Source organism: Manacus vitellinus, unplaced genomic scaffold (genome assembly GCF_001715985.3).
Source record: "Manacus vitellinus isolate BGI_N305 unplaced genomic scaffold, ASM171598v3 scaffold_3_pilon, whole genome shotgun sequence".
NCBI classification, from domain to species: domain Eukaryota; kingdom Metazoa; phylum Chordata; class Aves; order Passeriformes; family Pipridae; genus Manacus; species Manacus vitellinus.
The window spans coordinates 35689168-35715505 of record NW_021940535.1 but is presented as its reverse complement, the minus strand read 5'-3'; the positions used below and the strand labels follow the sequence as shown (position 1 = coordinate 35715505).

The 26338-nt window shown below is 37.5% G+C and overlaps 2 protein-coding genes across 2 annotated transcripts in view; both read right to left on the bottom strand.

Annotated features, from left to right (window-relative positions):
* Positions 1-14213, bottom strand: part of LOC103763379 (macrophage mannose receptor 1) — a 30658-nt gene extending 16445 nt beyond the window's left edge. Inside the window, exons 1-13 of the mRNA XM_018075453.2 lie at positions 14050-14213; positions 12679-12852; positions 12131-12292; positions 11102-11215; positions 9864-10010; positions 8458-8640; positions 7424-7578; positions 6135-6248; positions 5146-5261; positions 4109-4257; positions 3077-3270; positions 1704-1831; positions 421-508 (exon numbers count right to left, since the gene is read on the bottom strand). Of these exons, the coding sequence (XP_017930942.2) occupies positions 421-508; positions 1704-1831; positions 3077-3270; positions 4109-4257; positions 5146-5261; positions 6135-6248; positions 7424-7578; positions 8458-8640; positions 9864-10010; positions 11102-11215; positions 12131-12292; positions 12679-12852; positions 14050-14137 (1812 nt within the window). The 5' untranslated portion in view covers positions 14138-14213. The remainder of the gene's footprint in view (positions 1-420; positions 509-1703; positions 1832-3076; positions 3271-4108; positions 4258-5145; positions 5262-6134; positions 6249-7423; positions 7579-8457; positions 8641-9863; positions 10011-11101; positions 11216-12130; positions 12293-12678; positions 12853-14049) is intronic.
* Positions 14214-16302: 2089 nt separating this feature from the next.
* The window catches only part of LOC103763380 (macrophage mannose receptor 1), a gene marked incomplete at its 5' end in the record, with an annotated part of 30867 nt that continues 20831 nt past the window's right edge, over positions 16303-26338 (bottom strand). Inside the window, 9 exons of the mRNA XM_029961980.1 lie at positions 16303-17149; positions 17780-17812; positions 19468-19629; positions 19837-19953; positions 20392-20544; positions 22164-22329; positions 23156-23388; positions 24752-24842; positions 26033-26229. Coding sequence (XP_029817840.1) covers positions 16986-17149; positions 17780-17812; positions 19468-19629; positions 19837-19953; positions 20392-20544; positions 22164-22329; positions 23156-23388; positions 24752-24842; positions 26033-26229 — 1316 coding nt within the window. The remainder of the gene's footprint in view (positions 17150-17779; positions 17813-19467; positions 19630-19836; positions 19954-20391; positions 20545-22163; positions 22330-23155; positions 23389-24751; positions 24843-26032; positions 26230-26338) is intronic.

Below are 26338 nucleotides of genomic sequence, written 5' to 3'. Positions count from 1 at the left end.
GGGCTGTGAAAGTCATGCTAATCAACTGAGTTTCCCAATCGCTCCCTGAAGAAGGTGCAAAGATCACATGGTACAGAAAAGCTGATGAAAGAAAAACTTGTGGGTGGAGGGAGTCATGTTTATCTCACTTTGTGAATATTGGCAACCTGACTTCCTGTATTGCTGTACAGCACTGTCTGTTTTGGGATGCTGTGAAGGTCTAAGAGCATGGATTGTTGAAGATATAACATGGTACTGGGAATGAAACAGAGGCAATTTTGTACTTCCATTAGTGTGTTAGGACCGTGCACTGGAACTATTCGGCTGCTGAATTAAGGGTTGCCATGCACCTGATGAAGATTTAAAGAGATTGCAAAAGATGGCATAAAAAGATGAAGATCTTTATATAAGTCGATTAATATACAGCAAATGAATACTCACAGGGGAACCATCAATCCAAGCAAATCCTTCATCAGGATTTAAAAGAAACAAACCAATCCAGAAAGCCTGAGTGTTCAGTCCTTTGTCCCTAAAATAATTCATACGATATAGATTAATGAGTGTAGAAAGAGAGGCCATGACATAAATGCTGGAAAGCATAGACATGCTGCTTTCTATCACACCTGAACTGGAAGCTGTGGTCCATAGCCAGGCTCATCCCTTGCACTCTGTCAGGGAGTTTTATAGTGCTCTGTACTGGGACAAGTCTTACCATCTTTGAAGATTAGGTAAAGGACAAGTGATGTGACACAGAGTCAGCTCAGGCTCCCGTGCCTGGGGCTGCAACAAAGCTCTTGGCTGTAGTATGAGTTCAAAGACAGAAGCTTTAGCAAAAGTAAAACATCAGTAGAGTTATAATACAATTTAACTAATAAAAATAGTGGAAAATGCTTTTCAACTGCTTTGATTTGCTTCTTGGCAATTTCTAAGTAGTTTATTTAACAGTTCATGCTATTTATCTTGTCATACCTATGAACCAAATAAAATAGAGTCCTATTTCATTCACTGCATAACACGAAGGTTTCCCTCTACAAAGATTTCATACTCTAAAGCAAAGAGACTTAACAGACAAAACCACATTCAACTTCCCACAATACTGAAATATATTAAAATGAAGAAAGGTGAGATCACAAAAACTTCCCAATATGACAGTTTTTAATCTATTTGAGAAAGTAAACCTAGATTCATCACTATATTAAACACTTTTGGTTAACTAGTTGTATATTAGATGTCATTGAGATGTCTTGGTATTATGGAATACAATCATAATAGTAATCTAATTTGGGGGAAAATAATGTCATAGCTTATCATGAGCAAGACATGGCATCTACAGCGCTATAAAAATTAATTAAAATTAATTACTGATTTCAGGAGTCTTCAGTTTATAGTCAGAAAAATTTCATATTAAGTCCTTGCATTTTGGTTTACATTACAGAGTAGCTGAAGGGGTTTTTTGAATGAGTTGGTTAAAGTATGAATTACAGCCAGTTACAAAATATCACAGAGCTGAACATTTTATTTTCTCCCTTTTGGTAGAGGGACTAACTTGTTAAAAGTTGATCAGATCTGGACAACAGCCTTGATAAAAACCTGTGATGAAAATTTCAAAAATATCAAAGCCTCTTTGCTTTGCTCAGCTTCTTGCTCAGCTCCAGGTATATTTTAAGGAATTTTGTATTTAACATAGCAGGAACATGAAAAAGAGCTGTTATGCAAGTACTCACGATGCAAACTGCCATAATAAAACTTGATCTTCTCTTGTATTGATTGTGACTAGATTTCCACCTATTTCTCTACAGAATTCTTCAGCCTCAAACCAAGACTTCTTTTGGTTTCCCTCTCTCACAAAAAACTGTTGAGAACAAAAGATAAAAATAAATTTCTAAATGTGCAAAGGATATAAAATACGTGTAATTAAAATCAGTGTCACTTTAGCACCCCTTTATTCTTGAGTGAGACAACATAACATCTGCCAAAACCTTTAATATTAAACATTAGAAATGTAAAGTGTAAGTTTTTTTTCTTAGCATCATCTATTTTAAAATAAGCCAAGAGTAGTATAGGCATCTGAGGAGAACAAAAGCTATCAGAATGTACAGAGGAGAAAAAAATAATCTATAGTCTAATTGGAACTTTGACCACTGAAAGGTTCAAAGAAAGAAGAAAAGCTTTAGCCATGACACTTCACAGTAGAAAGCAGGAGATTTTTGAGAAATTGAAGGTGAAGGGAAAGGCAATAATTTGGAATAGAAAAGATAGTATGGATGGAGAAAGGTATTTGTGAGAATGTGGGCCGTGGCTGGGGGAGAGGTTTTTGCATGGTGGTGCAAGCACACAAATAGCTGCACTTTTTGCTATGAAGTGCATGCATTCTTGAACTAAGGACATACTTACGGAATAAAATGCTTGACATTTTATTGAAAGGATAATCAACAATTTGGTAACTGGTGGAACCACTACAATGATAATTAGGTGTGACACAGAAGCTGAGACCCTTGTAAATACAGAACTAAAATCAACTCTGGCCTCCTAACAGGTAGAAAGTCTCAAGAAAGTAAGAAGATACTTAAATAAAGAACTGGAAGAGCAATGCTGTGTATTTACTTTCTTTGATCTATTTTGCCTTTTCTTTCTCTGAATTTTTTTTCTTTGTAAAGGCATTTAAGTTAAATCAAGAGAATGCTCAAAAGCTTTATTTGCTGAAGAGTCACCAACTAAACCTGGATCTAAAAGTGTCACTAAGAGTATTGCATGCTGTGTGAGAAAAGGTTGGCAGAGGGGCATGTTTTTTCTTAGAAACATTATCTTTTGCAAGTGACACTGCCAGTTCTTGAGATGCAATACTATGTTTTTGCTGAAGTTTGAAACTCCTGGAAGCAAATAAATTAGGTGAGGTTCTCATCTGGCATTTAGACAAAAGAAAGCATATTTCTAGTATTCTGTGTTCATCGTTTCCTGCTGTTGACTTTTGTTATATTTGATGGATTTTTTCTCTTTTTTTCCTGTCCTCGAATACCAAAGAGATCATTCCCAAAAAGTACCCCAGCATCACAGAAACCCACGCTCAGGCTCGCAGTGCAGGGAGACACACACTTACTCTGAAGCACGAGTCTGCCTGGGGGGATCCATCCCAACCTTCGGCACAGGTGGCCACAGGGACCTGTCCTGGAGGAGCAGTAGGTGGCACTCCCACTGCCCACTGTTTGCAAAGATAATTTGATGTCTTCTCACAGCTAATAACATCCCATAATCCAGATGCAGTTCCCATGACAACACACCCTTGCTCTTTTCCTTTGTAATATGGAAACAAAATGAGTAAAACCAAGCCTTAAAAGATTTCTAAGGAATGAGACCTATGGTTTTATTCAAAGATGCAGATTATGCAGATTAAAAAAATGTCCTGGATATAAAACTATTCTTATACCTCCTGCCAGAGGCCAGATATGGGCCAATGAATCTCACAGACACAGCTTTGCCAGAATCAGAGTTTTGTAGCTTTAGAAAACAAATCTTCCTTATCTTGCCACTGCAGGGAAATCACAGGGCAAATGGCTCTTGGTTATATTTACATATGTAATAGATGATCTGACAACTACTTTGGAGTACTATCCTTGTAATTCAATTTTAAGAAGACTGATACAAAGTACAACAGGTTTGTTTTAAGGCATAATTAGCTGGTGTGAAGGTCAGAGCTCCCACATAGATGGTAATCTGTATCACTGAAATGCAAAACAGCTGGATGGCTGCTGCTCATTTATCCCATATGCACCTCGTGGGTCAAAAAACTGCCCAGAATATTTCTTCTAAATCTGATGAGTTGTTATTAACTGGTGTTGAAAAAACTTGAAAAAAATGAGACCACTGACGTTGTTAACTCCTGCACAATATTGCCTTCAGTCTAACCTATTAAAAATCCTTTTCTGTACAACTTTGACTTACACCAACACCTGACACGCAGCTGTGACAGTGCTTGTTGCACTGATGTCAAACACAGGTGTGAGCCACTGAGAGCTACAGACAGAAAACACAGTAGCCACTCTAATTTCTAACTCCAGGGGATTGAAAGTAGAAACCCATGTGAGTTGCAGCTGCACTCCTGTCACAGGGTTTGAGCCCATGCAGAATTTACCTGGCATTGCTGTGTTCCAGTGTGTGAAGTGAGGAGTTTCACCATTGGTCCACCTGAAACTCCCTCGTTCTTCTGTGTCAGAGAGACCAATCCAGAAATACTCTTCAGACCTCAGCCCCACCAGACTAACCAGAAAGGTTTGCTCATTTCTGCAGCAGAAAACAGGGTTAATTCACAGCCTGTTACCTTGCAATATTGATCTAAATGATACAAACAGAGTTATGCTAATGTGATCCCAAAGCAACAGCTCCTCAATGAAGTTCAGGCAAAACCTCAGTAGGCTTTAAACTGCAGTCGAAAGAATTTCATAAGGAACAGCTTTCTCTTTTCGGCTAAAGGCATCTGAAAGGTCACAAACAACTGCTTATATGGGCTTCTTGTTGTATTCTACTATTTTCATTGTCTTACCAAATCTTTGAGGTGCCTCAAACAGACCACCAAGACAGGACCAAGCTGTCAGCTTTGCTAGCCATCACCTCTGTTCCTCAGAGGCCATGAAGCCTGCAAAGCCTGGCTGAGATGTGGGTAGGTTAGAGATTATACATTCTGGCTGCAGGAGGAGGCAGGTCCTGGGGAAGATTTCCCACATTTGTTCAGAATTTGGCTTAGAATGTAGTTTAGGAAAATATTTTTTTAAAGCTTTCCTTTCATAATGCCAGAAAACCAGTCAACAAGTAGATGAAATAAAACAGAAAACAGAAAAAACTAAAACCAAAAAAACCATCCCCAAAACAACCAAACCCTCCCCCCCCCAAACCAGAAGTTGCTTTAATTATTAATTGAAAGATAACAGAAAACTCTTTAACTCAAGAACCCCCTTGAATATGAAAACTGCTATAATAAAGTAGAAAGCCCTAAAACATTGGGGTGTTTGGTTAGGGTTTTTTTTCCTGCATGGATAATCTTTATGTGGCTTACTACTATAAATTTTTTTGAGAAGTGCTGATAAAACTCTTTAAAGGATTCAAAAAATGGACACATTTTGCAAGTTTCTCCATTAAAAGCGCTGATTTTTTTAAAAAAAATTATTTTCCCACCTGCTTTCCACCGTAGCTAGATAAGCTTTGCTCTGTTCACATGTCTTATTTGCTTCTGAGAACGTCAAAAGTGCAGAACCCACCAAGTAACAGTGAAAACCATATCTTTTCCAACCCTGTGACAAACATAAGGCTTTTAATGTGCTATGGAAAGAGACTTCAGTGTAGAAGTTGTTCTACTCTTCTGTGTATAAATATTCAATGCAGCTGAGCTTAAAACCAAGATGAGACTGGGCCAATCTGTTAATAAATAAAAGCTATTTGTGGTGCTGTTCACTCCTACAGGAGGCTTTTTTTGTTTAAGGGATGACATTAACATCTTAGTTTTCATCTCTTTTACGTGTACAAGAATTTTCAAAGAAAATTGTGACTGTGATATTTGCTATTGCTTTGCAGTGTTCTGTAAGGATAGGATTACACAAACTGAGTCTGTGAGGAGCCCATGATTCATTCAGGGTGACCTGCAGCTCCAGCTTTCCAGAGCTGCAGGATAAGATATAATGAAATACAAAATTATTGCAATATGGAAATGAATTCACATACAAGCACAGCCTCCCAAAGCTGCCCCTGCCACCCCCAAGTGCAAAGGGTGAGATTTTCTGAGCCACGAGGAATCCAGATAGCGCTTGTTTGTAGGGAGGGTGGAAAGGAGGAATATCAGTAAAACACTCCTATTTCTTCCTGCTCTTAGAGAGAACTGTGCTGACCAAAACAGATACAATGGTTTTCTGAATCACAGGGTGGCTTATCTGGAAATGGAGGGAAAGGCAGTATTCATGTACATGTAAATGAATCCGACTTTCTTGAGAATTTTCAGAATAAAAATGAAAAATGCACATATATTAGTAAGTTGCTAGGAGGAAAAAATTAGATTTCCTCAAGAGTAGATTTTCTAGAAGATACAAACACAGTGTCCAAAAGAAACAAGAACCCGTAAATTAACTTCTGCACATTTTTCCAAACATTATTATTTATGAGACAGCATTTACTTTCTGGCAGCCTGGGTCCTCAATTGTCGCTTTTTCAAAGGATTGTGATGAAGGCTTCCTTTTACAGATGTAACCAAGTTGCTTATCACAAACATTAGTTGCCCAGTATCCATCCTAGAATAGTAGGGAGAAGAAACAAATGTAAAAACATGGTATTCATAAATATAACTAGTGTTTTTCCTCTTTCTTCACAGGGTAATTGGAGAGTTATTAAAAATAAACCACATCTATCTGTGAGTATTGATTTAAAATCCTTTTAATGCTGTTTTCAGGTGAAAGAAGGAAATAAATAACTTTGTTAAATCTCAGCATTTCTTCCTATCATAACTATTTAATGAGAGGGTTCGTAACGATCCATCTCATCTGGGGCTAAGGGATCTGCTTTTAAAGTAGGATTATTTCACTACACCTCTAGAAAAAAGATCAGTTAAACTGAAATCACGCACATCTGATAGGGTTGCAGTAAATCTATTTTGTCCATCAAATACTCTGAATATGACTGATGACTTTTAAAAGAATAGATTATGTAAAAAATAAAATTGAAATAGGAGCTATTTGTCTCCATGAAATCTGGTTTAGGATCAATTCTATTGATGCCTAATCCTGTCAAGCATTAGCATTATTTTGTGATATAATGGTTCTTTCAATAATAGCATGTCTTTCATAGTAGCATTTTCAATTTGTTTCTTTCAAAATTCATTACACTTCTTTGTGTGCATGCACATGCATGTAGATGTATCAAGCAACCATGTTTAGCAAGAAAATGAAGTTTCTGAGTCAAGCACTCAGAAATACTATAGAATTTTACATTAGTTGACAGGGAGGTGACAGCTGAAGAAACATGCCCTAGTGCCAGGTCTCCCTGCCTCAATACCATGCCTCAGTGATGGGACATTGAGGGACATAATGGTCTATTGGATTGGAACATGAAGCATGCAAATAGCATATAAGGTACTCACATAAGGTATTAACTAGTTCATCCCCATTCCTCTCCCAGAGCTTTAAATTTTTTCTTTGCTGCAGCCAAGGGAAAGAATATAACATAAAATTTCTGGATCAAACTTTTCACCAGATAAGGAATTTCAGAAGACAGCACTAGGAAAATGCTGCCTCTTTCTTTCTGATCTCTCCTGACCTCTGAACTTCTCTTCTGGTTAATGCCAAATTTTGGAGGAAAACTATTTAAAGTTAAGATAAAGAATTATACATACGCAAGCATATCATGTAAGTGATTTCAGGCTGATATAGTTATTAACTTACATTACTAAAAAATGAGTGCATGCATATACCTGCCCCTTCATAACAACACAGTCCTCCAGACCATTCCTGTAGGTGGGATGCCTGCGTTGCCATTTGGTGAACGTCACAGGAGTCCCGTCACTCCACTCGAAATAGAAGTGAGTCTTCAGGTCATTCAGACCCAGCCATAGCTCTTCTGTTGGCTCTGAAGCATGACAAGAAATAGGTTTGCTTACTGTCCACTGTGCAGTGAATGTTTTCATATGCTGAACAAGCAGGGACTGATAAATGTGGGATGTGGTACACAAGAGGTAGTCTTTGTGCTTTAATAAAAACGCTGTTTCCCTCTGAGGTCTGTATAAGATGGCATCAGATGCCATTCAGAAATGCTGAGTTTAATAAACATAAGGTTCTTTACAGTTGGCAGAAGATTTTTGCAAACTTTCTGTGATTCAGAACAAAATGGTCTTGAGCATGGAGATAGTGAGTGGCTGTAAGTGTCCCACCTCTCATGAGATCATACTAAGTCCAAGCCATGAAGACATCTGTCAGTACATCTCCTTATTAGGGAAGCATTGGAGGATTTGTATTGGCCCATCAGGTGTGTTCACCAAGGCCAGCATCTGCAGCAAGTGTCAGGACTGGTTACTGCAGACCCAAGGAATATCGGAAGTGAAAAGATATTGTTTTCTTAGAAGGATATATAGCAAGAGGTTAGCCTCAGAAAGAGGTTTTAATCTCAGCAAGAAGTTTATCTTCTAGGTTTGGAGCTCAGTTCTGAAGCCATTGAACATAGAATGTAGGTGCCAAAAATGCAATCTTTAGAGGTCTTCATGTGTCTCTGGGAGGAATACCTTTTTTTTTTGTTTTCTTCTCCTCCTTTATAATGTTTTACAACATAGATTATTTCTTGATAAACATAAAAATGTTTCTAGGTTTATGCAACAGCAACAACATAAATGAGCACAATCAGATTCAGCCTTCCACTTATGATATTTCAAAGGAAGCATTAATATTTAATGTGAAGTTCCACTTTTATGTTAGGGATGGGGCAATCCCAGTACAGGCCTACATATATACTCACTGTAACCAAGCTGTGACACTAGAAAGCTGTATTCAGCAATGTTGTGGACACTTGCCAAATCTCCATCTTGCTTCTTACATGAAGTCAGAGCATCTTTCCATGTTTTGGGGTGCCACTGAATGCTGTAGCAGTGACCTGCGTATGGCCACCAACCGTCTGTGCATTTAACAGGTCTCGATTCCCCTAAAATCCAAGAACAATTTTTCAGAACAAGAGAAAAATAGAAAACACTAGAAAGAGGTCTCTCAAGTACTCTTTACAAAATTGGGACTAAATGAATAAATATAAAGCTGTAGTTGGCAATGCAAAATATATTCAAATGGCAACCAAATATCATTAAGGCAGAGTATGCTAAATATGCAAATAGAATGATGTCTCCTTAAACAGAGAACCATCGAAAAATGCTCACATCATGTGGGTAATGCAATTTGAAATAATGCTCTGGGAAGAAAGAGAGACCAAGGCAAACATCAGCATCTCCCCTCTTAGTCCCTTGGAGACATTTGGTCAGTGTGTCGTGGTTTCTGTGCTGCCTGTGGTGGCTGACATTGTGCTGTGCCTGCTGCTCAATGATTTCTTGCAAACACACATATTTGTCAGATATGGAAGAGCATGAAGTAATTCTTTGGTAACTGCAGGTCACTAAACCTTACAAATAAGCAGAGATCTGGTACTTTGCATATTAATTTAGTGGCTTTTTTATTACTTAGATTCCTAAAAACTTACCTTAAGCTTACTTTAAAAATAGAACCCTGCATTTCTTTTTAAGGTTAATACTGCAATAAAGATTTTCTGAAATGGTTTCTCTACTTTCTTTAATAAAACTTGTTCTTTAAAAGTAGCTTTAATACCATTCCCAGACAACAGTTGCCAGTGGATCCCTCCTGCACGGGACATGTTCATTACCATGCTGTTGTGTTGGGGTGGCCCATGAATGCAACAAGGTCTATATCAATGTTGTTGCTGCTCCTGCTCTGCTTGTATGAACCCAATGCATTGCATAATGTTGACATTAGATGATAAATATTTTTCTTATGAATATATGAGTAACTGCAATTACTTAATTGGAGCAAATGAGAATAACACTTCTACTGTATTTATGCAAATTTGCCTTTTGGCATTGGTTACCATGACAGGGCAGCTTCCAGCTCTCTTGCAAGAATGAATGATGGAGTGATGGAACAAAACAATAACATTCTCCTATGAACACTCTCCTGTTTAATACACAAAGGGAGGACAAAGGCAGTATATAAAAGTCTGTGTGTCATGTATAGTTGTATTTTCTAAAGGTTTCTAATATCTTGGTTGAAAAATAATGTTGCATACCTTTTACCATTTGCTGATCTTTACAAGTTGCTCTTTCTAGGAGTTGGAGAAAAACCTTTCTTTTTGTTTTACCAACCTACCTTTGGATATAATGTCAGGCTTTGAACTGAAGATACCCTTTTCACAAATGTAGCCTAGTCTCTGGTTGCAGGCTTGGTTTTCCCATTTAGCATTCTCTCTGGGGTTTAGCACCCCACAGATTTTCCCAGGAAGAAGGAAAGGACTTCCTTTGAGTAAGAGAGAAAATAGAATCTCACAGCAAAAAAAAAGTAAAAAAAAAAATAACAGAAAACATAATATTACCAGTAGAAATATCAGCTTTTCCTGAAACCTTGAATCATTATTATGATGAAACCCTTCCCTATAGGGTAACTACCTCGTAGTTTATAGGATGCTATTTTTAGTCTATGCATTGAAAGTGAAATAATGACCCTCCATTGACTTTTTGTCAGGATAGCACTGGGAAATTTCTAATTCTTTTCCTGACATCCTGGTGCTCACAGGAAGAAGAGCTGAAACTAGACCTTCAGCCTTTGTCAAAAACTTCCAAACTTTAGAAATATTGAGTTTTAAGTTATATTGTCCTTTCAGTATATCTCAAGAGTTTCACAGTTCTAAGTTCCTAGGTAATAGCTTTTCTCACTTCTGTTGCAGTGTGTACAAACCTCTGTAATCTGTAAAGTGAATTTCCTGATACAGAATATTTGAAAACTTACAGGACAGTTTAATTACTCCTTTACTACATCGTAACTTTTCCAAACTAAGAGATGGCTTGGAATACTCATGGCACAAAGGAAACACAGAACCAAAAAAGCCAACAAGCAAAGAGAACTCCCTAGCTGTGAGGAGCACCACAAACTCATTCTGTCTCCCTTCCTCAACGTGGCCCAGTGCAATTTTGCATGCACTGTTGAGGAATTATGAGCTGGCTCCATAAGCCTCTCAATAATATCAAGAATCTCTCCGGACAACATAGTGCCCTTATTTTCTAAATATTTTGTTACCTTTGGAAGATTTGATTTACATGCATACTCTTGGGCAACATGTTATGGAAAATTCTGATCTTTGATGTGTAGGATTGTATATCACTCTAAAGGATATTCTGCTTTCAAAACAAGCTCTCTGTTTAGGTTAGGAAATAGAATAATATGCTATAGCTGATGTCCACTGTGAACTTTGAATTTGAAAGTGCAATTCTTAAAGTAGCTGTTCTAAATCAGAATGGGCTTTCCTGAAATAAAGGTAGTTAAGGTAGTTTTTATTTTTTAGTGTCTTATCAGAATCCATTCAAAGATTAAAAAATAGGCACAGTTCTTACCTGGAGCCCAGTTTAAATATCTGAAAGGGCTGCCCCCAGCCCATTGCCATCCACTGTCAAAATCAAAAATGTTCAATCCAATCCAGAATGCAAACTCAAATTCTTTAGTTAGCTCTAAATTAGAAAAAAAAAATATCCCTCAGTTTTATCTCCCTATTCTCATTCTTAGTAAGGTCATCTAAAGGAAGTTAAGTCAAAAGTAAGAAATTCATATTTCTTAGTTGAAACCAGCCCCAAAGCAGTACTTTCTGCATTACTGAGATGCACAGATTCCAAAAAGTAAAATATGTAAATGAATCTGTATTGATTTAGTGAAGGTCTCAGTAGTTAAAAGGGCAAATTAACATCTTATTTCACTACTTAAATAAGAGTTTATTTCTTTCACTTGGTTTCATTACAACATAAGAGATGCTGAAAATACCTGATTTTCATCAGGGAACTGTACTAAATTGTACTATATTCATGGAATAAAAGATGACAACAGTGTGTCAATCCATTGCTTCCAGACTTTTTTCTATGTGAGTGGTTTCAAAGCCTCCTTTACACTGTTTATAACCAAATAGATACCTGTATTTGAAATCCACTGAAATTATTTGGAATTTAAGGATGGAAATGTACCCATACTAGGACCAATCTAACTATCATCATATGATCTTCTGAAAAGATTAATAATCCTTGAAACATGGAAGAAAAAGGTAATTTGAGGACATTTGAGGCTCCTCCATAGCCCTGCTGAGGAATGAGTGCCTTTGCACAGAGGTGAGCAGAAGAAACCCTCCCCTAGGACAGACTGCAGAAGGTGCAGGAGCTCCCATCTGGAGCACAAAGCTGGGATGGGGCCTCTTCCCCCGCACAGAGGTTTGTGACCAACCTTTCATAAAAAACCCACCACCTGGTGGAAGGGCGGTTCAGACCATCCCCCTTCTGGTGGCTGCTGAAGCACTCCTGACACCCTGTCTTTGCTGAGACAGATGACCAAGTAGTCAACTTTATCACAGCATTTTAAGGTCTTGTTCTCTATCTTTTTACCTCTTATATATGCTTGCTCCTGAATCTCTGTGATGCTTAGTAGTTCTGCATTTTGCTGCTGACAGCTTTTCCTTGCCTGGTGCCATGTTAGAGCTGATTCTGAATTTATCTGATAGTGAATGCCAGTTGAAACATCCTCCATCCAAAATCTTTCTGTGTCATCTGGAAGAAGAAGTGACATAGAGCACTATTCTAGTAGATTCACATCGCACCAACTGAAAGAAAATTAAGTGTGTAATGATGCAAAATATCTAAAGATGCACACTGTTAACTGTAAGCATCAGAAAAAAATGAAATTAGTCTAGGCATCAATTTTTAAAAATGTGTAATGCTTTTGAAATTTAAAACATTATTTTAAATTTCTAGGTTTTTATACAGGAGTGAATTTTTTTCCAAGATTTGTTTTTTAATTTTTTCATACTTAAAATGCAAAACTAGGTAAACCAGATGTATCTGTTGATTGGGAAAATGAGATTCCAGGGTGAAGTCATAGGAGGAAAGTGTGTAGATGAACCATAGATTACTCTAACATGGTATGCAGGACTTACTTATTAGTGGGCAAAATCCATAAAGTTTATCAGCATCAAAATCTGCAGTTGTTGCACACCATAGCCAGCCATCTGTCCTACCAGCATCTGTGCACTCGTTGTACTGTTTGCCTTTGTATTTGAAAGGGAATACACAGGGCTTTCCATTGGCATTTCCTTTTAATGTAAACATATCTAGTGGGAAGAAAAGGTTAAGAAAATAATAATAGGGCTATGAAAATAATAATAAAATCATAAATCTGACTTCCTGGTAATGGATCTATCTATCAGTATATCTGTCTATCTAAACTGAGAGGTCACACATTTTTTTAATTAATTTTTATTATAATTTCCTCCCTGATGTAGCTAGAGATTATAAATAAAATCTTTTAGTAAAATCAGGTGTTTATATACTGTGTTTAGAACTTGATATATACACCTTGTAGGCAAGTCAAATTCTGTGGTAAGTTGCAGATACGTTGTTGTTCCTGAAGACAGAAAAACTTCAAGTAGAACTGAGACAACGAGTGAACTGCATTGTTGTTTTCTGCATGGCTCAATCTATTACTACATCTATTCATTAACTGTTTAAAGAAAAAGGATAACTGATCAGAGAGAATACAGATCAGGTAGTCATGAGCATATTTACGCAGTAAAAATTTCAGTTGTAACATTTCTGCACTTGAGAGGTCTTGCATATTCACCCTGAACTCAGATTCTTTAAGGTTAACAGTGCTTCATATTTTTAAACTATCAGAGTATCATGGGATTGTTCTTTTATCCTGAAATTTCTGATATACGCTCTCAGTCTCAAATTCACAAAATCTCATTCCTTCACTCAGTTCTACATACATTAGTGCTTTACCATGTCTCTCTATAGCTATAACCGAAGAGTGTTATACATCTTCAGACTAGAGCTATTCTTCTAATTTGGTCAGAGTAGAGGGGAGGAGCCAGATCTTCCTTCTCATACCTCATGTCGTGGGGCAGAAAGAGAAACTTACCCAGCTATCATGAAAACATGGCTCTAAAACCCCTTGATTGTTTACTGCACCAATGAGAGGTGTGATGAGATGGTAAACAGAAAAAGCTCCCTGCTTCCTCATCTCTCCTTGCCATCCCACATAGTGCCATCTGATTGAATATTTCTACAGAAAGAAATTCCAGTTTAAAGATCCTGCTCTTATTACCTCCATTTTCTCCAACATCCCTACTCCTCCCCTCTTATTCTGTGAATCAAGAACTGCCAGGATAATACCCAATATACTATTTAGATTATGTATCAAATCTTATAACAAGTACAAAATGAAAAATCTATGCATTAAAACTGTCAAGCTTCCCAAGAAAAATCATTTTCATATCTATTTAGCTCAAAAACAACAGGAAACTTACCTGATAACTGTAATGAACCATGCATGAGGGAAAGAAAAACTAGAAACCTGGAGAAACTCATTGCAAAGATAGCTTGCTTCTCATTCATCTAAAAGTTGGACTATAAAATTGTCAATAAATAAAAATCCTTCTCAATGAGGATAGAAACGAGTCCTTCTCTGTGCCAAAGGGTTGATGGATAAAGCTCTGTACTCTAAATAAGGAAATGTCCTGTCACATGGTATTTTGAAATAACTCTAGGGCATATTGTAAACACTTCTTTTTGAAGAGAGAGTTCCTTCCAAAACTGAAGTCTCTGTCCTTGTAACTGGAGGTGGTGATATTTGTCTTCTTCCGTGACATTGCTAGTATTATATACGGGTAGGTTGCTGAGGTGCTACACAGGACAGACCTGGAAAAGCAACTTGAGAATTGGTGACAAGAAACCTGCAGTGAAATATCATTGATTAAAAACCTCTGTCTCTGATTTAACCCTTACATCTCAGAAACAAAGGGAGATGAAACCCTGGTAATTCAGTATGTTGCTATAATGTCACAGCTCTACATATCTAGAATAAAGGGCAAATTTTACAGGATCTGCAGTATTTAGTGCTTTATGACTTCTTGCTCACTTTGAGGCTAAATTTGCTATTTTTTCACTGTCACACTGATTGCTTTGATCCCAGTTTGGGGCTGGGCTGTTCATAACTGCTTGTCAAAGACCTGAAAGAAATTATCTTCAAGCTGTAGGATGGTGGTAAGCCTCCCTATAACAGAAGGGAAACTTTTACCTGGAACACTTTAATACTTTTATCAAGCCAAAGGATGTGTTTATCTATCTGAGAAATTCCTAATGAGGCTGTTCAAAGACAAACACAAGCTATATTGGGAAAACTCCTTTTAATCTGTGAGCAAAGTGCTTATCTGAAGACTCATATTGGCATGGCAATTCTTGTACAACTATGTTGCAAAGCCACACTGGTGAAAGTTCACATGCAGATAAGTCCTGCTGTTCCTTCTGTTTATTTATATAAGTGAAATTAAAAGAAGTTGTGATAATGAAATAAAATCGAGAAGTGAAATAGTCAGTAGGGAGATATATATATAGAAGCTGAAGAGTAGATGTCATAGGAGCAGCAACTATCTTTGGCTTTATTTTTAAGGTGTTGGGGAAAATTGTTGCAAGAACTGGATAAATTTGTTGACTTGGCTGTAGAAAGTAGTGAGAGAGAAAAACAATTTCTGGGGAAAAAAAAAGTCTAGATTACAGGAAAAGTAGGAATTGAATAAATTGTTTAATAATAACTATTCTATTTGCAGGTGACAGCCAGGGAGGGCTTAGCGTGAGGAAGGCTTGCAAGAGTAGCCATATTTCAGATACATTTGAAATAACAAAATGAAATAGCTCTGACAAAGGGGATCCCAAGGAAAATACCTGAAAAGCAAAGTACCAGCCTCAATATGGTCCTGGTTTTTCCCCCTTCTCCTTTAAACGGGTGCTTGTGACAATTCCCCCCAGGGCTACAGTGATGGGGGAGTTTAGTGCAGACACTGGGGAAGGCTACAAGAGGAATCCAGAACTGTTCCTTTCACATGACCGACCAGGTTGATGCTGATTACAAACCTTTCGGGATCAGTGTCCTGTGTGCTGCATAACTCTTGTGCAGTAACCTGTTCTCACCAATGTGCTACATTCTTGTCTGCATTTACACCAAGAAAACAGGATTTCAGTGCCTAAAAAAAGCATCTTCATTACTTTTTCTTTCTTTCTTTCTTTCTTTTTTTTGTTTGTTTGTTTTTTAACTTTTCAACTTGCTCAGTAGACCCTGTGCTGCCTGGGGAAGGCAAGAAGTTTCTTGGGGCTATGTGTTAATTACTCTTTCCCATAAAGTGTTTAGTGTCTGAATTGTATTTGCAGCTCACTTAAAAGCTACTTTGTACTGCTTTCCACTGTTTTTCTGACATCTTAAACTTAGTCGTCTTGCAGATTCCTAGTACAGAATCATCTGTTTCATTCCTTAGTTTTCAGTTCCCTTTTCTCACATTTAAAAATGGCCACTTGATGCTTATTCAAGCTGAATTCAAAGTGGTGGGGAGAGAAGCCCTCCTTGTTACTGACAAAAGAGTTACTGCGCTAACAGGAGCACCTCCCTTCCCCTTTCCCCTCACTTGATTCACAGGGAATGCTGAAGCTGAAAATTATACTAATAAAAATTTTATTTATTTATTTCAAAGAATTAACAAAAAGAAGCAAGAACAAGGGTGAGAGTATTTTAATTCATATTAGTGAACATTATAAAAACAATCATATTATTGGATTGAAAAAAAGGTTAAAGCCTACACCTGAGCTTAATATCCTTTGCTACCATGTACTGTATTTTCCTCTGTATTTTCAGAAAATGAAAATGACAAGGTTTTCTATCCCAAAGATATTTGAGATAAGTATATGAAGTACTGTTTTGTAAGTGTAATAGGATGCAGCCATAAGGAACAATAAAAGGGTTGGTCTGATGTAGTGAATTTTGTGGGGCAAAATGAATTCAATTTTTGAGTTCTTGCCAGTGTCCACAAAATCATGGGAATACAGTTCTAAATAGCATTCAGACTGGACTTTCATTCTCTCTAGTTGACTTTTATAGTCTTTTTTCATGTATTTGTTTTTTACAAGTTTTTTTGCATTAGTGTCTTTAAGAAGGCACTTGAGAATTTGACTGTTCAAAAATTACAACATCAATACATAATTCTGATTTTGTAAAATATGCATGATAGAAAAGAATCAGCTAGTGCAAAAAGAGAAAAGGGATTTAGTTTAAGATTACAGTAGATCTCATTTAAGGGTCTCACTAGAGACTTTTAACAGATATATCCTTTAGTTTCAGCAAGTAACTCGCTTCTCTGAATTGGTACATGCCACAGGACCCATTCTCACCAATTCTTCAGTCACTGACACATCATTTTTATAACGTCTCATTGCCAGGATCTGTTGATAGGTGGTTTTGTCTTTTTCTTTTGTAGAAATAGGCTGACATGCCAGCTCCAAGGAGAGTTAAAATAGCCAAGAAAATGAGCAACCAAACAGAGACATGAACAGGTGGGTGAGTCTCTTCATTCTCTTCCTTGCCTGAAATGAATCCATATAACTGTGAGAGACCATAGTAATTTTTGTTCTACATACAACATGAAAAACATGGAGAAGATCGGCTCTCCTGTCTGAACTTGAAGGCTGTAAATCTGAGCCCTGAATTGTCACTGATCAGTAGCCAGGTCTCTGTTCCTAAAGCTAAGATGGTTTTAGTAGATCTGGATTACAGTGACATACAATGCATGCAGTGGATGCTTGTAAGAATTTAATGAAAATGTATGCTTTTGTTGGATATAGGATGCTAATTATTTGGAAATTAGTTTTACAATATATTTCTGTTACATTATTTACAATAATACCTATGGAAGAAATTTGCATGTACATCTACATAGTTTTTAACAGGTTAGTTAAAGCACTCTGTAGCTGTTCTCAGTCACAAGCTGGGTCACTGCTGAGGTTGTCAGCTCAGGGTCAGCCCTGCGGCAGTACAGTTGACCAGGAACATCTGAGAGCTCTTGTGAATGTAAAAGGCATCATGGAATTACCCTGCATGACTGCTAATCATGCATCCCTCTCAGTAGGACTTATTGTCCAAAAGACTGTGATTTGGGAAAACTCAAGCTCTTCTTGTATTTAGATTTTTGTTAATTTTCTTATGAAAGCTCTTACCTTTTTGCTGTATAGGACTCCTGCTTGGCTCGACTTCAATGAATATCAGAGAGAAATTATATGAAACTTTATTAGAATTCGTAAGTTTGACTGTTTTGCTAAAATAGTACAGGAACAAAACCCCCTGAAGTACACCATTGCATTAATAACATATATTGTTTCTATAAAAGACAACATAAATGAGGCAAAAAATACATTTCTAAGGTTTTTACCTTCCTACTTAACATTACCAAACTATTAATATTCATTCTTTTAAAACTTTATATTGTTTTTATATCTACCAACATTCAAATACTGACTCTTTTCTATGTTCATTCAAAAATACCTTTTCATATTTTTCCTGAAACATTAATTTTAATGTACTAGGAACATGATGTACCACTCCGGAGATTAATTTTACATAGCATATTTTAGGAATATCTGCATGTCTACCAGGATTCTGCACCTTATGATTCAATGGATGGATTTTAAAGCTGCTTTATTATTTTAGTACTATCTAGAATGGAATATGATGGAATATAATTTGGATGTTTTTAGTAAATCTTTACTAGGGATTAACGAATTGACTGCCATGGGCATGTGCTGATTTAAGCACAGAAATTAACAATGCATGGGATATGACAGTTTCTTGGTGACATTTCAGTTTGTTTTTCTAATTAAAAACTGCACTGAAAAATGAGTAAACACTAACACAAAATTTTCAGTTATTTTTCCATGAACCACTGTGTCTTGAGATGTCTTTAGTATTGAAATCAGGTCCTTTCAACTTTCCATCTGAATAAAGGAATCTTAAAATGGCCTTTACACAGGAAATGTGATTTTGGCATAGGACAGAGATGTTCCTCACGATTTAATGGGGACAATACAAAATGCAAAAGTTGGAGAATTAAACCTGATCTCACAGCTACTACAAAAGAAAGTAGAAAGGTTTAAAGATTTAAACCTACCATTTTTTAGGTAAGACAGATTGATTTTTAATACCTAACTGAAGAGAATGGAATGATAGTGCTTTCTTTCAGACAATTACTTCCTTTGTATCTCCACTTGGGAATATAACATGTAGTGTTTTACCTCTGGAATATTAGACTGTCATATACAGTATTGCATGAAATTTTCCAGAAATGTTGGTAAGACAGCTTCTGTATTGACTTGAAGTTTTCATTTAGAAGGGAATTATTGCAATACAGATGACCTTTCAGTATCCCTGAGGCATTACTACTTATTTAACTTTACTTATAGGTTGCTGAGCCAGGGCCAACATGAAGCCAGTTTGTGACATTGGATAGTAATATCACTTTTGAGAATAACAAGCTGGGAGAGGAAAATTGTTTATTCACAGTAATTCCTCCCTGCAAGAGTATAACAACTGCTACAACACATAGTTCTTGCAAGAGTCATACCCTTGCACAGGTGTTTGAGTGATGCCATATCAATGCCTTTATTAGTTTCTGAAAGTCTCATTCTCAACTTAGAGTACATACAGGGTGTTACCCTATTCCCATATGAATGCAGACAGTGACATGAAGAGCTTGCAGTCTGCAAAAACAGGCAACTACAAATGGTTAGAGAAGTGGGATACGCCAAACAAAGCTTCCAGAATTTACTTCCAGACACGTGGTGGAGGGCTGTAACAGTTACTAGTAAACAGATCTGCTCTGTCACTAAGGGCTGACTCACTGAGGACTTACCTTTGGGTTTTTTGCAGATAAATCCTTTCTCAGAAGAGCAATCACTGTTGTCCCAATAACCAGATGGTGCAGTTATTTCAACGCACCGATGCTCCACATCAAATTCTTTCTCCTCCCAGTTAACAAAGTCCAGTGCAGCATTATCTAGCCACAACCACTGATCTACAGAGAAACATAGGAAGTAGAAAACCCAAAAACTTACAATTTATCTCATTAATATTTTAACTCCTCAGCTCAGCAATTGACTCAAAGATCTATAGCAGGACATTTTTCAGCAGAAAGCCATATCATTTTTTGTAGTACAGTAATCCTCAATTTTCTCATATTAGCAAAGCACATGTCCACTAAATATTGAAAGTTAGACATTACCATCCACATTTTGGTAAAGTCCTATCCAGAAGCCTCCTTCTTTATTTCCAAGTGGCTGAATTGCATGGATCAGAAAGTCGGATTCATCCATGTTTTCTACTGAAACCAAGGTAGCATCTGAAAGGCATTAGCAGGTAAATAACCATAACCTACATGAGCAACTACTGGACTGACCTTCGCTTTCAAGTCTGCACAAACAGTAGCTTTCAACAGTGTTATGCATGCTAGACTGTTGGTCTCTCCATTGCTCCTTTCAGAGGGCAGTGACCTGGAGGTGCTCAGTGTCTGTAGCACCTCACAGCTGCCTCCAGGATGCCCAGAAGCCAGGGGCTGATGGGGAAGTCTACACCCGGGAAAGCTGCAGCCCCTGAGAGGACAGAAGGCCACACAAAGTCACTTGTGTCAGTTTATTTTCATTGTGCCAGATTTACAATAGCTTAGTAGATAAATAAATTATTTCAAATGTATTTTTTTAAATCAATGTTTTTATATTTTTACATGAGTTTTGTGTGAACTTTTGTACAAATCTTATTATTTGATAATGAAGGCTCTCACCTAACCGAGCACACTCAAGGGAGGCCAGCGCCCAGCTTCTCTCAGCTGATGCTTCAAAGTAGTAGCAGTGACCACGGAAAGGGATCCAAGCCTGGAGTTCATCTCCTTCAGAGCAGTCTCCAGGCAGCTGAGCAGGATCAGTAGGAGCCATCTCTAAAGAAGTCATATGGTATGAAATTAGTATTGCATTATGAATCATCTATGATTCCATGATAAGCGTGTAAATACAGTGGGATTTCTCTCACCCAGCTTTAGCTATCTGGACCTATACTCTTGTCTCTTCCTACATTCCCCTAGTTCAGACAATGGGGAGAGCCAAGCAGTAAAAATGCGAAATATCTTATTTCTCCAATCACATTTCTTAGGACAAGGAATCAAATTGCATCCTGCAATATCTAACTAACTGCCTTGGCAACACTGTGAGGAACACAAACCCTGAGGGATGATGTAGATCTCAAATTTGTGTTATCACAACATAGAAAGCTGCTATAGGCTAATGAATCATTAATGCCACAGTCTCATGGTGTTTGGCTGCCTGGTCTCTGCATGTTGTCACTTTATACAAAAAAAAGCTATCAGTGGAGCATGCCTCTGCCAAATTAGACTGTTTCTGATCATGGGTGCAACCCCATTTTGATGGATCTGTGGTTCTTGCATGGCATATGCAAATGAAATGTATGGGTAGAAAGTTTAATTCAGAAGTCACTTTCAAGTAGCAAAATCTATTATGAATCTCACATCAGCAAGAGACTATATTATGTAGCCTTAAAACCTAGAGGGAAAATGACACAATTCTACAAAATCTAGAAACAAACATGCCTCTGCATACATCTGCAAAGAGTTGAAATATCATTCACATTCCCAAGTCTCTTGCACCTGTATCAGCACTGTACTAGTGAATGGAAGTGAAACTCTTGCCTGCATTTTGGCTCAGTGACACCTGTGTGTGAACTTTCCCAGTTCCTGCAGTCCACATAGTCAGTGCACATTCCCAGCACTTACTTATATCACACACAGACTTGTGTGATTTATGGTCACATCTCAGAAGGAGCAAAAAAAAAATTAAGCTATTAGAGAGCATCTAAAGGAGGGCCACAAGGATGGTGAAGGGTCTGGAGAGGAAACCTTATGAGGAACAGCTGAGGTCACTTGGTTTGTTCAGCCTGGAGAAGAGGAGACTGAGGGGAGACCTCACTGGGGTCTTCACCATCCTCACGAGGGGAAGCAGAGGGGCAGGCACTGATGTCTTCACTCTTGTGACTAGTGACAGGATTTGAAGAAACATCATGAAGCTGAGTCAGGGGATGTTTAGGTTAGATACCAGGAAAAGGTTTTTCACCCAGAGGGTGGTTGGGCACTGGAAAGGGCACAAAGCCTGACAGAGTTCAAGAAGGGTTTGGACAACACTCTCAGGCACATGGTGTGATTCTTGGGTTGTCCTGTGCAGATCTAGGATTTGGACTCAATGATCCTGATGGGTCCCTTTCAACTCAGCATATTCTACAATTCTATAATAAAATAGAACTTCATCTTATGGAAACAGTTATGACTACATGAAAGCAGTGCAGCCATATCCATTGCACCAGAGCCTTTCTTGTGCCTTAATTCATTCATCATACAACAACAAACATTCATATTCTGCAGGGAGGTAGGTGCTACCCTGAAGCATACTCCTCTGCAGGGTTAGCTTGAGCTAGAGTGAAGTCTCTAGGATTAGGCAGACGAGTGGAATTAGGAGTGTGTTTCTAAAATTGTTACATGCCTTTGCTTACCATCTGATATCATGCAAACTGAAGAGTAGCTTTCATTGCAAGATGCTGTTTTCCAAGTACCATCAAGATCCAGGTAGACACAAGCATTTTTCTCCTTTGGTTCCCCTGCTGCCCATTTCGTGTATCTGATTTTCCAGTTATTGGTCCATTTGTAATAGCCACCAGTCTGAAAACAAAGAAGTTCTGTTAAGATATTTATTTTTTTAACATAAAAAGCTCTGACACATAGTTATAGTGTAAATAAAATCCTATGTTCATTTGATTTTTTCAGCAAAAAATGCTGTTTTTTTAAATCAGAATCACTGTTCTAAGCAATGTCACTGGTCCCTCCGAGTTATACGAGAACTACATATGAACAGTGTTCAACACTGCATTGCTTTTGAGAGGGTTTTTCTGCAGTAACACAAACTTTTACAACATGGCAAGAAAGTCAGATGAGGCCAACTTAGATCATTTAGTAAATCCCATATCAAGAGAAGCAATTACAGAGAATTCATCCCCTCTGCCCTGCTTTATTTAAAATAAAACTGGGAGCTATTTGGTGAATAAAGATTACTTGACATTAAACAGCCAGCTTAAATTTTAAAATATCTCTCTAATACTCATAATAACTTTTATTAATATAATAATAGCTATAAGTTGCCCTCTGTATAGCAGGGAGTTTGACTTTCAGAACAGCTAATAGGCACTTTATGACAGCTGCACATTCTGGTTTGTGACTCAGTCTGTGCCTTGATTTCTTTTATTGTTTCTAGAACTTTCTACTTTCATCCTTTGCTTCTTGTGTAACCTTTTCTGTGATTCTTCAACCCATTTGGTGGGTGAAAGTCCTTGACTAACTCTAACAGCACCACTAGATTTTTATGCATTTGCACAGTAAAGCCATGCAGGATACAGTTGTTTCATCACTGTTATAGACTGGTCATCCAGAGGACTATAAAGAGCAGGAGAGCTCACCAAGCACCCGCATCTCCCATCTATCTAGCACTTACCATATTGCTATGAAGACCAATCCATACGGGTTTTCCATATTTCAACATCTGGATCCACAGGAATGAATGGATGTAGGCATCTGAAATTCTGGCAAGTTCTGCAGATTTGTCTTGACAATTTTTTCTGGCCTCTTCCCATTGCATTTCAGATGAAATGATTGAATAGCTACTGCCACCATAATGGGCAAAGCCAGAGGGTGGGTTTGTTGTTGGTACTTCAGGCTCTGTGGGAACTACAGAAGAAAAACTAAATGCATGAATTTACAATATATTGTTGTCTATCATGGAAGCTAAAAAAAAAAAATTGGTTAAAAGGTCTAGTCAGTAAGTCAAAATCTTTATTTAAACTCATGAATAAAACAAAACAAAACACCTAAATTAAAAAGCAAAACAAAACAAAACAAAACAAACTAACAAAACAATCCAAACCAAACTTTTAAAACATGGATCAAACTGATTAATGTAATAAGCTGAGTGAAATCCTAGATGAAATGAAGTAGAGAGTATGCTTGCTAATGATTTGACTGGCCCAGACTGTCTCCTAAATTGGATATTTGAGCTTCTGTGCTTTCAGATATTTGACTAAATCTGGATGCCTGAGTATACACCTATTTCAGATCACTGGTGGAGAGGACTTAGGGTAAGGCATTTAAGTCACTATCTGTTGTACTCTGCAGTCTCCACCTGAGACGCTGATGCCTGATGTTAATTGATCGCCACTCGTTACTGACTCCGAGTTGTTGGCCTGTCTGTAAGGAGCACCAGAATGTTGCCTGCATGTTTGAGTTAGGCAATGTGTATTTCCACCCTTGAGATCGTAAGTATATTCAGAAGAGCTGTAACTGAGATTAAGCAAATTAAAAATGCCTCCATAAAACTACACATTTGCTGTGCAGGGAAGGGGTCCTCTCACAAGCAAGTTATCTGTGCTGAGTGAACAGGCTGCGGGAGTTAATTGAAGTGAGGGGTCAGGGAATAATTTTTTCTGAAGCTGTAATAAATTTGAGGCAAGAATGTTTGGCAAAACTGTTCTGCTATCTGTGCTTTGCCTTCTCTACTCCCATTATATGATTGGACAACTGGGATTTTTATAATTACATTTCTAGAGGAGGAAAGTCAACATTCATTACTCATTTGTTGTAAGAAAAATAACAATATTCTTCTACAATAAAGACACATTGAAGAAGCTGTACATTTTAATTGACATCATATGGCATTCAGTAGAAATGTTAAGAGAGGATTAAGTGCTCTGCTCAGAGACAGCCAGGAGAATGGGAAGATCACTGTAAGAACACAGATTTGCACATGCATTTAAACAGGATGCCTATAACCGTCATATTTCAAAGAGAAGAAATTCATTTTCATTTATTATTATTATCTAGTATTATTCATAATTAGGTACAAAACCCCTGTTAAGACAGTGATTCCTCTTCAGCACTTTCTGTGGAACAAATTATACTCTAAACATAGTACTGCCTTAAGAGTGGTAGAGTTCTGAAAGAATGAGACAAAGCTGGAAGAAATCGCATTGGTTTATTCAGCTTATCTAACTAAGATACTCTTTCTGGTTAGGAGACTGGGTTGAACAGAACTCACGTGAATTCATCTGGCATATGTAGCCTCTGTCGTTGTCACAGCTATCATCCCTCCATTTCCCATCTGACTTCATGACAAACACACAATCTGTCTGAAGGAGGGGGAAAGATACACAGGCATTTAAAAGGGCAATGAGGAGGTGGTGAGCTGAAGCTCTTGTACTGCTGCTGCAAGCCTAATAGCAGAGAGGAGAGAAGCTCATTGAACACCTATGTAATTAGTTCAAAATTCCTAGGTTTTTGCCAAACAGCTTGAACTGGTATTTATTAGTGATCCCTTAAATTTGAACCAGGCATTTACCAGTGCCAGTCAAGGTCTGAAAGAAGTCAATTAAAAACTACCTTACCAGTTTTATTAAGAATCCTTTAATGACTTAGAAAAGACTAGGGTACCTATAATATAACTTCTTAGTTCTGATTTACAATTATGTAGATGTGCTTGGAGAAAAACAAAATAACTATTATTAAAAGTACTAGTCTGGATTTAATCGAAGCAGACTCTCTTGTAGAAAGCAGATACTCTTTGCTGGTGCTTTGTAGTCATTATCAAGTTATGACTATCAGACATCTTTAGCAACAACCAAATATTTCCTTTACTTCATTATGTTTAAATGCTTCAATATTTCCTTTATTACTCCCCTGATTTCAAGTCTGGCCGTGGCAGTCTTTCAGCATTTAATCCAAGTTTCTCCCTTATGCTGATTTAAATAAGTTTTAGTCATCAGAAAGTTGACTGATGGTAGATGTTAAAAGTCTTGGGTGTCTAGCTGCCAATCATTTCCTCAGAAACTCTCTCCTTTGGAAAAGAGATTGAATTTCAGCAGAGAAATAGTAAGTTCATTGAATATATCAATTTGTAGCATCAGAAACTAGTAAAGCAGTGTGAGAACACATTAGCCAGGAATGGTACATATACACAGACATTATTGTTGAATGAACAATCTTAATTTTGGTTTATCATAACTTTTCTGTGTTTGGTGTTGCAACTTTAAAATTTGTGATAATGCAGCTTGTGGGGGAACTGATGTAATGTAAACCTCTCCCAGCTTCTTTTACAGAACTGCTCTTTTGTAACAGGTCAGATGGAAGGCATGAAGCCCCTTTTCTTCAGAAACTTTGCCAAATATTTTGGGTGTATTTGGAATCTTTATCAGACGATTTGCTAAGCCCCATTTTGCTTACAAAAAAACTTGTTTCAGCATCTTGTTGTTGCTGCTGTAACTTCTCTTTTAGAAAATCATCTAGCTGCCTAAGATATACAGGTTACTTAAATTTCCTGTACCTCCACAGTGACATCTGTCAAACTTTCAAAGTCATAATAGTCAAAGTAGCTTTGTTTCTGTTCTGGGGCACCATTAACCCAGTTGGTGTAGGAAACAGTGCTTCCATCCGTCCAAAGAAATGTGGACTGCTTGTTGATGTCGTTCAACCCAATCCAAACATCAGTTGTGGCATCCTTCAAATGATAGAAGAGGAAAGCTGAAGGGAAGCAAAGATTTTTTTATTAAGGAAAGCTCATCATGACTTACTTTCCCCAAAACCAGGAAAATGTGCAAATGCCCAGAACTGGGCCTGTATTAAAAGGATA